At 41.6% G+C, this 15565-nt stretch overlaps 1 protein-coding gene across 1 annotated transcript; it reads left to right on the forward strand.

The window, feature by feature from the left end:
- The first annotated feature begins 219 nt into the window (after positions 1–219).
- On the forward strand, positions 220–9422 carry LOC134623978 (annexin A2-B-like). Its single transcript, XM_063468979.1, has 13 exons — positions 220–324; positions 3137–3198; positions 3753–3846; positions 5415–5509; positions 6577–6690; positions 6809–6899; positions 7009–7088; positions 7556–7615; positions 8093–8186; positions 8545–8640; positions 8838–8896; positions 8989–9111; positions 9220–9422. Exons 2-13 carry the CDS (start codon positions 3148–3150, stop codon positions 9277–9279), a joined length of 1017 nt encoding a protein of 338 aa, XP_063325049.1. The 5' UTR covers positions 220–324; positions 3137–3147; the 3' UTR covers positions 9280–9422.
- The last annotated feature ends 6143 nt before the right edge of the window (positions 9423–15565 follow it).

Raw genomic sequence — 15565 nt, forward strand, 5'->3', positions numbered from 1 at the left:
TTCACTCACAGACGATGCAGGAAGGAGTTAAATCATGAGCTCAGATTGAATTTAAGAAAAAATTCATATCTAACTTTTAAAGCCTCCCACCAGCCAGCCAGCCAATCAGAATCGAGTGCTTTCTCGGCCCCTTTGAGCCTCGCTGAGGAATTTCTGCCCATGTGTTCAGCCTGATGTGTAAAACTCAGTGAGTCATGCAGGCAGTCAGAAGGCAGAGTGTGTGTGTGTGTGTGTGTGTGTGTGTGCATGTGAGTCAGCCTGTATTTAAACACCACACCCAGCCTCGTCCTGGCTCATAACGGAGCTGCTGCTGCGTCTCTAAAGGTAAGAACTCATCAGAGTGAGCGGAGATATCAGGATATCAGAGAGCTTTAGCAGCAGGAACGATTTACGACTTTTCTTCTTTTTTCTACTTCAAAGAGTCAAAAAAGGACGAATCACGTTTGTTTCCTTACTTAGCAATGACTGGAGGCTTTTATTTTGAAGCCTGGGGATGGAGAAGTAGTTTCACTTACTTTTAAAGTATTTTTTAAACCAAACATTCAGAAACAAAACCATCAATTCAAGTGTTTGTTTGTAATTTTTTAAGCAGCATGAGCAGTTTTTACAAACGCTTCCTCTAAAATCCGTCAAAATACGAGTCAAAACGAGTGAAATGAGTGAAACCTAAAACCACCGGTGAATAATGCTGGACAGAGAAGCTGCAAACAACAGTGATTTTAAAAAGCTGAAGTGCTTTGTTGATGTAAAATGTCTGCGGGGTTATAAAGCTCAAAGTCCGCTGCAGATGGAGTCGTTCTGTCGTGCATGGAGCCGAGCCGCCGCCTCGGAGCGATAAACGAGGACTGGCTGCAGTTCGCTGTGCTTTCATGTCGCCTTTCATTCTTCAAGCTGCTCAACTTATGTTAGCAACTAAAGTGAGTGCGTGGGCTCATTTCTGACTCCGAGTTTGGTTCAACAGGTAGTTTTAGGTTCTTCCAGATGTTTGGAAGTAAAAACAGCTTCACAGGGAAACATCAGGAGCTCTGACCATCATCTCCACACTGCTCTTTATCTATGACAGATGTACCCTCAGGCTCAGGGAAGCTCTTATTTTACACTTGGGTCGTAGAAACTACAGCTTGTTTTACAACAATATAGACCTGTAAAATATTTAAAAATCGGAGCTATATCTGTTGTATCTAAGGTGAAAACAACATTTCTCCCAGGACATTTACTTTTTCTGCAGCCCCAAAGAGCCCCAATCATTTTGGACCAGCTCAAGAGCACCCCCTATGGGACAGTGGGAGCTCCTGAAGACTAAATTAAGCTGGTAACCTTAAAGACACAGGAGTGAAAAAGGGTTAAAATGATATGGACTTTAAACATGACAGCAGTCCTACATACAGTACAGTAAAGATACTACAGTATCAGAGAGAAAACCCCACCAATCAGAGAGGAAGAAACCTCCAACATAACCAGGCTGATGAAGCGGTAACCATCTGCAACGACTGGCTGAGGGTGAGGGGAGAAAAAGAGGAAACCATGAATAACAAACAAGAAAAAACTGAGGGACAAAAAAGACCAAAATCTAAAGAACACAAATAAGGAGAAGTTCTCAGTGCATTACTAGAAGTCCCCCTGAGCCTATAGCACCACTAAGCAGAGGTTCAGGGCCATCGGGGTCAGCTGATCCAGCTCTAACTATAAGCTTTATCAAAAAGAAAAGCTTAAAACTAGCAGCATTGTTTTCTCTATCCAAACTGGGCTCTGAAGGCTCTCCCAGTCTGAGAGCAAAGTGCTCTATTGGGGTGATAGGTCACTATGAGGTCATTAAGATAAGATGGGGCCTGATTATTTAAGACCTTGTATGTGAGGAGCAGGATTTTGAATTCTGGATTTAACAGGAAGCCAATGAAGGGAAGCCAATACAGGAGAAATCTGCTCTCTCTTTCTAGTCCCTGTCAGGACTCTTGCTGCAGCATTTTGGATTAACTGAAGACTTTTCAGGGAGTTTTGAGGACTTCCTGATAATAATGATTGATCAACTATTTTTGGATGTTGAGTTGAAGGAGACCCTGGAAATATAATTATGAATCTGTAAACAACCGTAATATTGTTTCTTCATGTAAAGATGCTTTTACCATGTTTGAACCCACAACAGAGCCTGGGCCATTAGACACCAGCAGAAACAGAAATCACTACGAGTATTACGAATACTAAAAAATTATACAAATATTAACAAAACACCCCCAAATTTCAATGCACTGATGGGTAAAACACTGCCCCCTGGTGGTGAATGTCTTAGTTACATATGGCGATGAGAGCTACAAAAAGTACCTTTAATAAATACATTTTTGTATGAAGTGATAGAAAAAAAACTTTATACATTCAGAATATTTTTGGTATCTCTTAGACGCTGCTACAGAAAACTGGGAAAGTAGAAATTATTGGCACTGGAATAGCTGTTAGAGCTTAACCCCCCCCCAAAAAAACAAAAACTTTATTATACAATCATTTATCAGATTGTTGTAAATTAATTTCTCTTCAACTATTAATCTGGTTGGTTTCCTGAGGAGGTTAATGGGGACGTGTTCTCTCTGTGCTCCGTGATTTATTTCGATATGTGGAATTCCTCTTTGAACGGCAGCAAGCAGACGACGGGACGAGCCGGGACTTCAGGACTGTTTGTAGCAGCTGCGAGATGAGATGCTGGCAGAGTCTGTAAGAGGGTCAAAGGTGGAGGAAACGCTGCAGTAATCACTTTACAGCTTCAGCTTCACCGTGTTACACAACACACCCGAGATTCCTGCAGATTTGTTTGATTCATGCTCCTTATCTGCACACACGCCCTCCGCTGGCACGTCCCGCTCAATAAATCAAACACCCCTCCAGCGTACGAGCGTTTACAGCCTGCCGGAGTCTGAAGGCCATTGTTGGTCTGTTTTTAGACAGTCAGAGGAGGAAACCCAGTGTTTCCACTCAAAGGTTAAAGAGGACATATCACAGCTCCAGAGACTCCACCAGAGAAGCTCGACTGCCAGCAGTCTGCAGACTTTCTGATACTGAACCTTCTCTCACTGCCGATAACAGAAACTGTACGACTGTAGAAAATGATGTAAACTCACCTTTAAGCTGCTTGAACTGTGTGTTGCAGGTGAATCCATCATGGCGCTGGTGTCTGAGTTTCTGGGTCAGCTGACGCTGTCGTACAGTGGGGTGAGTCACCTGCCGATAACACAGCAATCACCATAAATGACTTTGATTTATCAGGCTATTCCTCCAATTACTGATGAACCCAACTGTGCCCTAATTAGAGCAGCATTACGTCACACTACTGGTACTGTACCATAAAACAGGTCTCAGGTACTGGAGGCATTTCTGTGTTATTCAATGTTTTCTGCACACCTGAAAAAATCCAAACAAAAACAAAGCAGTGAACTGACATATTTTCACCACCTCAGATTCGTTAAATTAACACAAGAATAATGAAGTCAACAATAAACAGAGAACAAGAGTCGTTCTCCACCTGGAGTTCATCTGTACAGTTAGAAAGCAGATAAACTGATGACTGATCAGTGCTTCATTCAGATGCTGACAGACGAATTACTCCAACCTCAGAAAGCTGCCTGATGGAGAACTCCTCCCGTAACAGTCTGACGGGCATTACGAGGTTAAATCACAGCAGTACCGTTGGATGTTTTTGGCGTCTCGTCCGGTGCTTTCTGTCAAGCAGCTAACAGGAGCTAATGGTTAGTTTCTGTCCTCTGTAGGAACCAGAGGCCAAATACCCCACCGTGGTGCCGGCCCGAGACTTCGACCCGGCCCGTGATGCTGCCAGGATCGACACGGCCATTAAAACCAAAGGTGAGCGAGTCCAGGAAAACTCCCTCCCCAATATTTCCCTGCCAAGCCCACCGGTCAGGAAGTTTCCACTGAGTTATGTAACTGTGATCCCACCGCTTCTCTCTCCGAGTTTAACTGTTCAACTGTGCACAGGAAGCACAGTGTCCACAACTCGGACATCACCGAAACTGCAGCAACAGAGTTTTCTGATGATGTTTCAGCTTCTTTACCGGTTTATAGCAATTAACGGATTACAAAAAGAGGAAAAGATATCGGTATAGCCAACAGTCAAGGGTTCAGGGCTTTGCTCAAGCGGATACTAGCTACTGTTTTACTGGTATTGTAATGAGCTTAATGGTTTATTAATGCTATGGTAATGAGTTTTGAGGAGATTTCACCATAACCAACCATGAGAAGAAAAAAACTAGGCACTTTAAATCATGACCTTAAAGTTGCACATTTTATATATCTTTTTATTTAAAAGTTATTTTAAAAAGTGGTTTTTGGTTGTTGTTGTTTTTAAAGTTATTTGCAGGACTCACAGTGATGGTCTGGTACAGTTATTGTTTTTGGCTAGCTTAATGCTAGCTTTCCTGCAAACATAAATCAACTTAAAGCTATCTCAGGAAAATGGTGTCTAGAATAGATCAGAGTGACTAATCCAACCAAACTGATCTAGTAACTTTTTTTTAGATTAGTTTATCAGCTAACGTTAGCTAGCTTGCCAAATTTATTCAGCAGCTAATATGACCCATAATGCTAATTTGTGCAAAATCATGCACAATGTGAAACAGTAGTGATTTTAGCGATCAATAAATGTGTACAGGTAGAAAGCAAAATGCATAATGTATAATATCTAGCTTCTACAGTAACATCCAACATGCCTACAGCTATAACTGAGCCACACATCATGTATCAGACACAGGTAGCCTCATCACGTCCAAGTCAGCTTCGGAGTCATTACACTGTCAATATGCTCCTTACAGTAAATGCAAAGGAGTGTTTGTCTTGTTAATAACAAATTTGTTCTGAGGTTAATTATTGTAATATTTACAAAAACAGCAAAAAGGTTGAGCAACAAAAAAAAAAATCCTGATGGAAAGCGGAAGTAAGAACACAGGGACATAAAATCTGAACAAATAAAAGCTCCCAGCACTCTGAATCACAGGGTCACACATCTGTTCACATCTGTCCTCTTCAAACTACAACATAATTTCATCTGCCTGGAAAGTGACTCACTCAGACCGCTGCAGAGGACTTGCTGAGCGAGGCTCGGCCTCAATTTTCCAGCTTCCTTTGTGAGAGCTGCTGGAAAAGCAGGATGTCCCTCGGCAGAGAGATTTCCACCATCAGAACAAAAGAAACTGCTGGAGATAATCAGAGGAACAGTTTATCAGGGTCAAAGTCACTTGTAATGATGACGGATACCTGAACCACTGGCCCTGTGAGAATGTGTGATCTCTGATTCTTTAAAAAATAAATAAAAGACATGTATGCGATCAACAGGTGAAAGTTGTTTTGACGTCTGTATATGGTATTTGGTAGTCGAGTGTGAAAACAGCAACTTAGTTTCTTTGACAAATTTGCAGGTGTGGACGAACAGACCATCATCGACATCCTGACGAGACGGAGCTGCGAGCAGCGCAGAGAGATCGCCTTTGAATACGAACGATTTGCCAAGAAGGTCAGAGATGCTTCTCTGTTAATGAACAAAAACGAACCTTTAACGTATACGTTACTTTCATTATTTCAATCAATATACAGAAACTAATCAGGGCCATCAGTTAATCACATTTTAATTTAAATCTTGGCTTCCAGTGATTATTAAAACCAGATAACTGAGTTCAAATGATTTCTGTGTTGCATTTTGTTCGTTGTGAGTGAAAATGTTATGTAATCATTGACCAGATAGCTTAGGATTTTTAAGGGTAGTCTTATAGAATAATTAAAAAATAATCACCAAAATGTTTCTGGTAATTTCCCTAAATATGAAAAATAAACGTGAAAATTTGTTGTTTTTTTCCCAGTTTTTACTCAGTAACTTTTAAATATAAATTAAACAATAAATCATTCAAAATAAATCGGACCCTGATTGATTGATAATAACAATGATCTTGGATAATAACTTATAGAAAGAAAAATAAGGAAATAAAAGAAACATCAAAAAGAAATTTGCTAAACATGATCTGGAGATTATCGCACAGATCAATCAGCTGGATGATGTAATTAACATTCATTTTAATATAAAAACAAATCACGACTGCCACTACTTTTAATTTTCAGCAAACTTATAATTTCATAAATTATCTTCAAGGTTTTCCATGAACTGACAAACTTTTGGTGGACAACAAAAGTCACCAACACTGAGATTAGTTTTTAAATCTTGTTTTAATAAATGGGATATTATTATTATCATAAATAAAATGGAGATTTCTGTAATGACAGGAAAATAACTGTACACAAACCAAACTTGCATAAATCTGAAGTCCACAGACAACGGTCCATTTGGAGCCTGATGTAAACCCAAAGGCCGTGAAGCAGTCATGGTGGTAATCCAGCCAACAGCTAACATCTTACTGCTTCGAATCATGAGCCAAAAATAGAACTTTTACTCTGAAGGTCGATGGAAAAATGAGGGAAACTGACAAACAGAAAAGGCAGTGAGAAATACAACAGATCCTGAACTTTTTGCTTTTGTACAAATGATTATTTCTAAAGTGATTTTTAACCCTGTGTCTGTGGTTGTGTCAGGATCTGGTCAGTGCCCTGAAGGGGGCGCTATCCGGTTCTCTGGAGGTTCTGATTTTGGGTCTGATGAAAAGCACCGCTCAGTATGACGCCTCGGAGCTCAAAGCCTCCATGAAGGTCAGTGTCACCAAATAAACATGGCTCACCGGGTATCTGAACGTTCCAGAAAAGACTCACTCTGATAGCTGAGAGCTACTGTTGGATGTTTCACGCAGTTTGGGGTTTTTTCATGCAGGGACTGGGGACCGACGAGGAGACCTTAATCGAGATCGTCTGCTCCAGGAACAATGAAGAACTAGCTGAGATCAAGAGGGTTTACAGAGACAGTGAGTCACGTTTCAGGAACAAATCAACCTGAAAATACTAAATAAATATATAACAGAGGCACAACAGCATTTCAAAAGTGAGAAAATGTGACTTTGACTTTCTCTGCAGTGTTTAAGAAGGACTTAGAGAAAGACGTAGCAGGAGACACGTCGGGAAACTTTGCTAAACTGCTGCTGGCTCTGGTTCAGGTAGGACTCACCGCGAGCTTCAACCATGTTTCATTTATCTTCAGGAAATATAAGAACTCTGACAGGTTCCCATAAAATCCTAAAAATGATGTTTCACATACAACACAGGAAATGTTATTGTGAGTATTGGGTCTGTGTTTAACTGCAATAACACATCTGACTTCAATTTGACTTTAGTGGATTTGGTAAAAATATTTCAGAGAACTAAATATTTTCTAAGAACAGTTACGAAAAATATTCGACAGATACGAAAAAACCTACAAAAATTACTTTCACAATATTTAATAATAAGTTGATAGACTTTGTCATACGGTGTCAGTTACACTGGTTTCTCACCGACACTCTGAAAACACGAATGCTTTTCTAGGATATTTATAGTTTTGATGTTTGGATAAGAAAATGAGCTTTGATTTATTTTAGTCTAGACAAAAACCTGTTTTTATTTAATCTGTTCTTTTTTTTCACAGACAAGACGAGACGAACCTTCGAATGTCGTCGACTATGAGAAGATTGATGAGGATGCCAGAGTAGGTCAAAATATACTTTTTTTTTCTCTTTAAAGCTACTTTTTGTAAATTCATGTGACTTAAAAATGCTTTAAAACCTTCTAAGAGTTAAAGTTATCAAAACAATGTTAAAAAACAAAAGAAAGTGCAAAAGAAAGTGACCGTTATTGAACGGGGTAGAAGAGTAATCATTGTTACAGCGATGGCGTGAAATAAACGGGGGTGGAAATGGGGAAGGACCAAAAATAATGATGAAACGTTAAAGCAACGTGTCTGAAAACATCTCGGTGCCCCCTGGTGGTGAAAGTTAAAGTTACAGCACATGATTACAAAAAGTACCTTTAAAGACTTGAAACGAGGTTTGGTGTCCTCTGAGGGGATAATCTATCAGAGGTATAACTGTTAGTTTTCTACATGTGCTTTTTCTGTTTTTTATGTAAACCTGACCTTTTTTTCACAATTTCTTCATTTAACCGTGCTCCTGTGTGAACCTCCCAGGCTCTGTATGAAGCCGGAGTGAAGAGGAAGGGAACCGACGTGGTGACCTGGATCGAAATCATGTCTCAGAGAAGCTTCCCCCACCTGCAGAAAGGTGAACTGCATCCTCAACACTGACGCAACAAAGCTTTATTTATACAGACAGCACATTACAGTGCTAATGTAAAACGAACTCAGTCAATAACTAAGAGGAATAAAAACAAAACAAAAAGGCAAACGAGACCAACAATAGGCCAGAAAACACGAGAACTATAAATATAAGCAGAACAGATGAAATGAAATACTAAACAACAGGAAATGTAATAAAACCTACAAAATAAGACCCATGAAACCAACAAATGTACAAATAATATGGAATTATATTTGTATACTTGAAAGAAACCAGCGCTGTGAAAAAGCGTAGCTTGTGTTTGAAGGAAAGTCTTACGTTTAATGTGTGTGTTGTGTGTCAGTGTTTGAGAGGTATAAGAGCTACAGCCCCTACGACATGAAGGAGAGCATCAGGAAGGAGGTGAAGGGAGATCTGGAGAAGTCCTTCCTCACTCTGGGTACGTCTAAGAAACATCAAATATTCAAGTCACAGATTTAGACCCGGTTTAACGGGGAAACCGAGCACGAGGGCAAGTCTCGTTTTCATTTTCAGCCACACGTTAAAAGAAATAGACGCCATCAGAACAAAGTAAGAGTGAAATTCTACTTCACGGTGACAGGACACATTAAGCAGGTGTGTATCGTTTGTCCACAGTGGAGTGCTTTGAAAACAGGCAGCTGTACTTTGCCAGCAGACTCAATGAAGCCATGAAGGTGAGTTTTCCACGTTTCTGTCCAACGTTTCCACCTGGAACGAAACATAACACCTCCTCCTTCTCCATCCATGCTGACATTTTGTGTCTCAGAGTAAAGGAGCGAAGGAGAAGGTGCTGACCAGGATCATCGTTTCTCGCTGTGAAGTCGACCTGATCAAGATCAGAACAGAGTTCAAGAAGCATTTCAAGAGGTCGCTGTACCAGACCATCACTGTGAGTCCTGCAATATCCCACACACACGGAGGACATCGAACACACCACAGAGAGGGCATTTTTGTGTTTATTACCTGTGGATAATTTTGTATGTGCGTTTGTGTTTAGGAGCACACTAAAGGAGACTACCAGAAAGCTCTGCTCAGTCTGTGTGGAGGAGACGACTGAAACTACATTTCCCAGAGGGCCGCAGGGCCTTAAACCGTCAGATGAAATCCTTCACTGTGCTCAGATTAAACATGTTTGTCTCTGTGATCGACGTCAGTTTGTGGAATAAAAAAACGAGAAAAGAAATAATTTGTCTTTTTGTTGTTTGAGTGAAAGAACACCAGGGGGCAGCAGAGGCATGTTTAACACTGCGCAGGCCTGCAGTACAGGAAACCACGAAGGATCAAACTCCGTGTTAAACACACACAGATGGCCTCGTTTAGAAGAATCACATTGAGAATAAAATCTAAAAAAAAAAAAAAGTTTAAATAAAAACGCCAAAAATAAAAAACAGAAAAAAATTTTTTCTAATAAAAATTAGAAAGAAAAATCACTTCCTTTTAAATCCATCTCTCAGTTCTCAAATCAGGTTATGGATTAAACTGTTCTTATACTCTGACATGCTGCCTCTGATTTTTTATCACTGAAATAAAGACATCAGATAATTACTATGTCATTTTATTTTTTTTTTAAATTCCATTTTGCTCTTTTTCTGGAAAGGGGACCAAAGTGTATGACCTTTATTCTGGAGCCACGTTTATCAGATCTGATTTATGCAGTTATTCATATTCAGGTTTTATAGACAATAAAATTACAGTCACTGCTTTTCGTCTTCGTGTAAATCAGCGCCGGCTCGTTCGTGGTTGTCTGCCGTGTGGAGAGACTTGATGTGCAGCAGGTTTAAGTTAACCAGTGAGCCATAAACATCCTGAATGATCCTTTAACTCACAGAGAAGGATAACTCTGAGCTGTTTTCACTGTTATTTTGCGGTTTGGTCCACGAACACGTTGGTTTGGATTCTGTCAGGCTGTCGCACTGAAAATAAAATCCGAAGCTGGCTCTCCTGACGATTGATCAGTGTTTGTAGGATCAAAGTCGGTATTTGATGTCAAAATATTGGTTATTAATTAGTCCCCGGCAGACTGACGTAGACACATATTTGTGGTGTGTGTTTGTGTTTGTACGGCTCTGCTGCTCCTGCGGCTTGTTTTTCCTTTAATCGTTCGTAGGTTTTCTGTTGTTTGTTTGCTGCTAATTTTTTAATTAAAGATGCTGATTTTACCTCGAGCAACACTTGCCGATTTGCATTTGTGGAGCTGAGGAAAAAAAGCTTTTGCTGTGTAGAGAGAGAGGAAGAAGAGGAGGAAGAAAGAGAGAGCAGAGAGCTGAGAAAAAGATTTGAATCTCCATGTTCACTGTGAAGAAATCTGACCTGAACTAAGAAGTCAAACAGTTCAACTTCCAACTTCCAAATTATATTCCAAGGAATATAATTTAGCATCTAAGCAATAATGATATTCTTGTTTTGTTTATGCACCTATAGCTGCAGTTCCTCTAATGTCCACTGGAAGCTCCAGCAGTGAGTCAGTGTCCACAGACTGCAATGTTAAAATGTCCTAATTAGCAGAAATCTCCTAATTATTCAGAAAATGATTCCTGGACCTCTGCACTGTGTTCGTGCTGTTGGAGCCTTTGGGGGCATTTGTAAAGGATATCATGTGACCAATAATATGGCTGCTGTGAGGTCACTGTACTAACAGACTGTCCAAGAAGGCAAAGCATGATGTCACTGAGCATTAACAAGCTCTCATACAGTCTGTGGTTGCTAACCAAGCTTGCTAGCATTAGCTCCATTAGATCTAGTATTTCTAGATCTAAAAACCAAGATGGTGGACATACAAATTATAAAATCTTTGGTTCAAAACTTTTATTTACCATTTCTTTGTAAACCTAAAGGCTTTTTATATGTTTTGCTGTTACGGTTTGTGTGTTTTATTAATATGCTCGGACATTTTATCAGAGCCTCTGGCGTCTCACATTCATGCACACGGAGTCACTTTCTTTAAGAGTAATTAATAATTTAATAGCATGACCTGTTTCTAACCAGCAGGTGACGCTGGTGTGAGAATGATCAAATTTAAGTGAATAGTAAACTGCTTGTAGAGGCTACGCTTGAAGCCACTGAGGTGTTTGAGGCGGCGTTGACGCGATGCCACCGTTATGAATGAAACTATTGAGAAAGTCCAATAACTCCAGCCGTACTTATCTGGTCTGTTTAACACATTTATTGCTCACCATCGGTTGCATTAGTTGTTCGACAGTTTCTCTTAGCGTCCAACATCGTCTAACATGAATCACAACTGTCACAAACTGTTTGCTCCTTCCAAACAACAACACTTGACGCTAATGAAATCTGCCTACCTTAAATATCAGTGTTTACAAACACTAAAAGTGACCCCTAGTGCCACACATAAGGTAATAAATGCAAAAATGACTCTTACGCTGCTTTTAATTAAGGCACACCTTTCCTCCCACAGGTAAATGTGGAGGAAAAGGTGGTTTAGGGATTCTTAGGCAGCACCTGGCTGAGAATCCCAAGGTTTTAATGCTTTCTTCAGTACCGCAGTGGGAGTTGTTGAATGTTCACTGGCTCATCACAGTCAGAGCTGCTAACACAGATTCTCCAACCTGTGAACAGCCACGAGCTACAGTAACAGCTCACAGGTGTCACCTTCCACTCTTAGATCACCTCTTCGTTCAAACGTGGATCAAAGTCGTGGGGAGATTTTGTGATAATGAAGTCGGCGGCAGCTCTCCAGACTGAGTGTCGCTCTGCTGACCTCTGCGAGCATTATTTGTTTAAAGCCCGGCTAATCCTCGATTGTCACGCTCCTCTAATCCCATCGCTGGCCTTCCTTCTGAATCCCACCGCCTCCCCCCTTTCTCCTCACACACAGACTTCAGAAATCACCACGACCGCCACTCCAACATGAACCAAATGTCAGCCTCAAATTATAGCCGCCGCTCTACCATAGGTCACAGCTCATCAAATGTATGTGGAGGACTGAGGAGGGGAAACTAGCAGAGGAGGCGGGGTTAATAAAAAACAAACAACCTGTGCTGAGATTAAAGAAAGATGGTGACCATGTTTAACCACTTCTGTTTCTACCTCTGACCTTTAATTTTGGTCCAGAGTGAAAAATTAAAAGTAAAAACTCTTAGACCAACCCACCTTCTACCAGGACCGGCTGTCCTGTGGCGATGGTTGGGTTAACGGGTAAACTAGAAACAGGAGGCAGAACTGAAGGATCAGCAAACAGCAAAACAAAAAAAATAAAAGTAAAACTCAGTCTAAGGGAGCTCTGGCTAAAATCATCGAGGTTCTGTCCACTTTCACTCGCCTACTCTTAAACAGGAAGTGGTTATTCGTTGTTGGTAACCTAAACTACAACAGGAAAATCCACCTGTTAGCCTTAATGTGGAGATTTGTAGTTAATAGTGCGATGTGGAGGACAACCTGTTTGTGACAAGATCAAGTGTACCAAAGCAGAGACGGAGAGAAAGTGGACATCTTTGGTTTTTCAACATAAAACTCAGACGGGGCAGCACAAAATAAACCCCGCTTAGACTGCTTGGCTAACATAAACTAATATAAATCTATCTATTATCTGTTTATAACCCGGTGATGTCATGTTCTGTACTGACACAAGACGGCGTTAAACATCTCGAGTCAGTACAGTGGACGGTATCATACATGTGGTGTTTCATGTGCATTTTAAAGGTACGTTGTGTAGTTGAAAACTTTGACGACATTTTACCGATGAGTGTTTTCGATGTGTGCAGCTGGTTTTAATCTTTAATGTTTCTTTTACTCATCTTTCCCTTTTCCCAGGCTCTACCTTTAACAGGAAACTGTACTCAGTGTAAATATGTACTTTGCCTGGTTAACTCACTGCACCATCGTGTGGCACAAATTGGTATTACCTGAAGGTACAGCCTCCGCTCTGATTCAGCTCAAGCCAATATCTCTTAAACACATTCAAAGATGACGTAAAGTCATGAGGTCATAGTCATTGTTCCTTCATGTTCTAATTATATAATTAGATAATTGTTCAGATGACGCTCTTCAGATAATTTGGAAAGAAAAATGTATTTTGTTAAAAGTGCCTTTAATTTTCTATTTGAATTTATTCTGTTTAAATATTTATTTTTGATATTTTTCTTGTATGTCTGTGGAAGCAGCTGAATGAATAATGTTTGAATGACTGATGATTTGAGGTGTTTTCAATCATGTTTTTCAGTCATAACCCTGATTCACGAGGAGGCGCTCTCTGCTGGGGGGCGGGTTTACCTCTGACCCCCCTCGGTCGTGGTCCCGCCGCAGGTTTGGTTTTAATGGTGGCGTTGCTCTCGGCTGCTTCGTCTCAGACCGGTCTCTCCTGGATTTTTTTTTTTTTATCGTCACTGAGCAACCAAAATGTTCCCAGATTAGAAAAAAAAAGGTGGACACCTGAGTCGTTCTTCCAGCTGTGAACGTGGATAATTTACAGGAAGAAGCAATTACAGAAGATTTGAGAGATAAAAAGACAAACGATTCATGCATAATGCAGAGCAGCAGATTTCACTGAAACCATTTAGTGTCTTTTCAGCTCGAATCAAAGCTTCAAGTCCTGAATTCTGATGAGCGCACCAGGCGGCCGCGATCTGGAAAATGAACAATTAAGAAGCGCGTTGCTAATTAAGCGCAGAGATCAAGCGCCTTTCTCTCCCCGCCCTCGAGGAGCTTCTTCCACCGGGCCCACTTTGATCAAAGCATGGCCCCGAGCGGCGATCGAGGTGCGTTTCCCCTGCTGGCTAAACGCGGATTAGCACTCAGAAGAGAGAGGAGCAAAAACCGACAGAGGCAGAAAACACAACAAATATTTCCTGCTGAAGGATCCATGAAAGCTGCGGCTTGTTGAATCATCATGAGTGAAAACAAAGAGGCCCGCTGCTCTCTGCAACTCTGCTCTCCGAAGCCAAATGCAAATGGAGCAGCTGTAAAAGTTTGATTCGCGCATGTTTAATGTTCCTCATTCCTTTTCTTCTGCTCTTGTTCTTGGGGAACATGCAAAGTTTATCAGCAGGGCCCGCGTCCCGGCTTTCATGTCAGGCCTCAGCACGTCGACGGCGCCGCTGACAGAGATTGAGGAGTCAGGTAGGAGCAGAGTTCGCCTGCAGGGCCGCGTGACGCCCGTGTCTGCTAATCGGCGCTGACGTGCTCCTGATGGCAGCCCTTCATTAGAAGCTCCTTTAAAGGAGCTCCGACCTTCTGCGGGACCCGGCGCCCGCCTGTGTCGGCCTTTGATTCCCGCGCCTCCGCCGCTTTCAGCTCGTCATAATGACAGCGCCGCTGACAGCTCCTCGTCACGCGCCTCTTGTCATCTTTTGTGGGAAGTTTTGCAACAATTAGCATAAATATTTGATCTCCTTCCGCCCTGATGCTGCTGCTGAAATGGGATCCGGCTGAAAGGCTGCCGGAAAACGGCAAACCTTTGTAAAGTGTACTTTTCTCCCCGTTAACATACAAAGATGAAGCGAGGGAGGCAAACAGCCAAACATATGTACCCTTTGTGGAATCTTTTATTGAACATATTTGGGAGCAAAGAGAGCAGAGTTTGATTACGAGGCAAATGCAAATCTCCCCACACTTGTACGCGTTATGTATTTCACACCAACTTATTTACATTCTAGATGGAAAGCAATCGGCTGGAAGTTTACCGAGGGAATCGCGGCTCCCCTGCCGACAGAGAGTCAAGAAACTTTCAGGTAAGTAGTGCAGAAAACTCACAGAGCAACTTTTCCGTCAGTCGTTGGCGGCGAGATAATGAAGGCAGGAACGTGATAAGGCCACAGTATGTTGTGCCAATTAATTTCTGTGTCTGCGAGCGCCCGCAGCCACCAGCAGCAAAATTAAATATATACTCACATGTGATTTCAAAGGGGGTGGAAACCCGGTGCCCACTGTGGAAGACTTTACTTAAGCTGGAGGAAGAGCATCATTAAAATTAAAGGCAGGCACAGAATTTTACCAGTCGCCGCCGCCGGCTACCGCTCAGCACTTCAAAACAAACCGCGCGGCCCGCTGACTCCAGTCAAACGCTCTTCGTTCACTATTTGATGCCGTCTGTTGGATCGGAGCTGATTATCTCCCCAGTGAAACATTCACAGAAAGAAAACGAGAAGAAAAAGGCGAAAACTCGAGAGAAACACGCAGCCTGAGATACGACCGGAGGCCTCGATTTGTTTGGACTAATCCAGTTTATCGAGGCTCATCGTGTGACCCAGAGAAATCCCACGAGTACAGAAACCAGAACGTCGGGGTCCCGCCACGAGGCAGGAGCAATACTCCAGAATCATAGACTGGATATAAAAGATGGCTGTAGCCTCTAGGAATTGGCATTTTAACCAAATACACAGAGTGAT

This window comes from Pelmatolapia mariae, linkage group LG1 (genome assembly GCF_036321145.2).
Source record: "Pelmatolapia mariae isolate MD_Pm_ZW linkage group LG1, Pm_UMD_F_2, whole genome shotgun sequence".
NCBI classification, from domain to species: domain Eukaryota; kingdom Metazoa; phylum Chordata; class Actinopteri; order Cichliformes; family Cichlidae; genus Pelmatolapia; species Pelmatolapia mariae.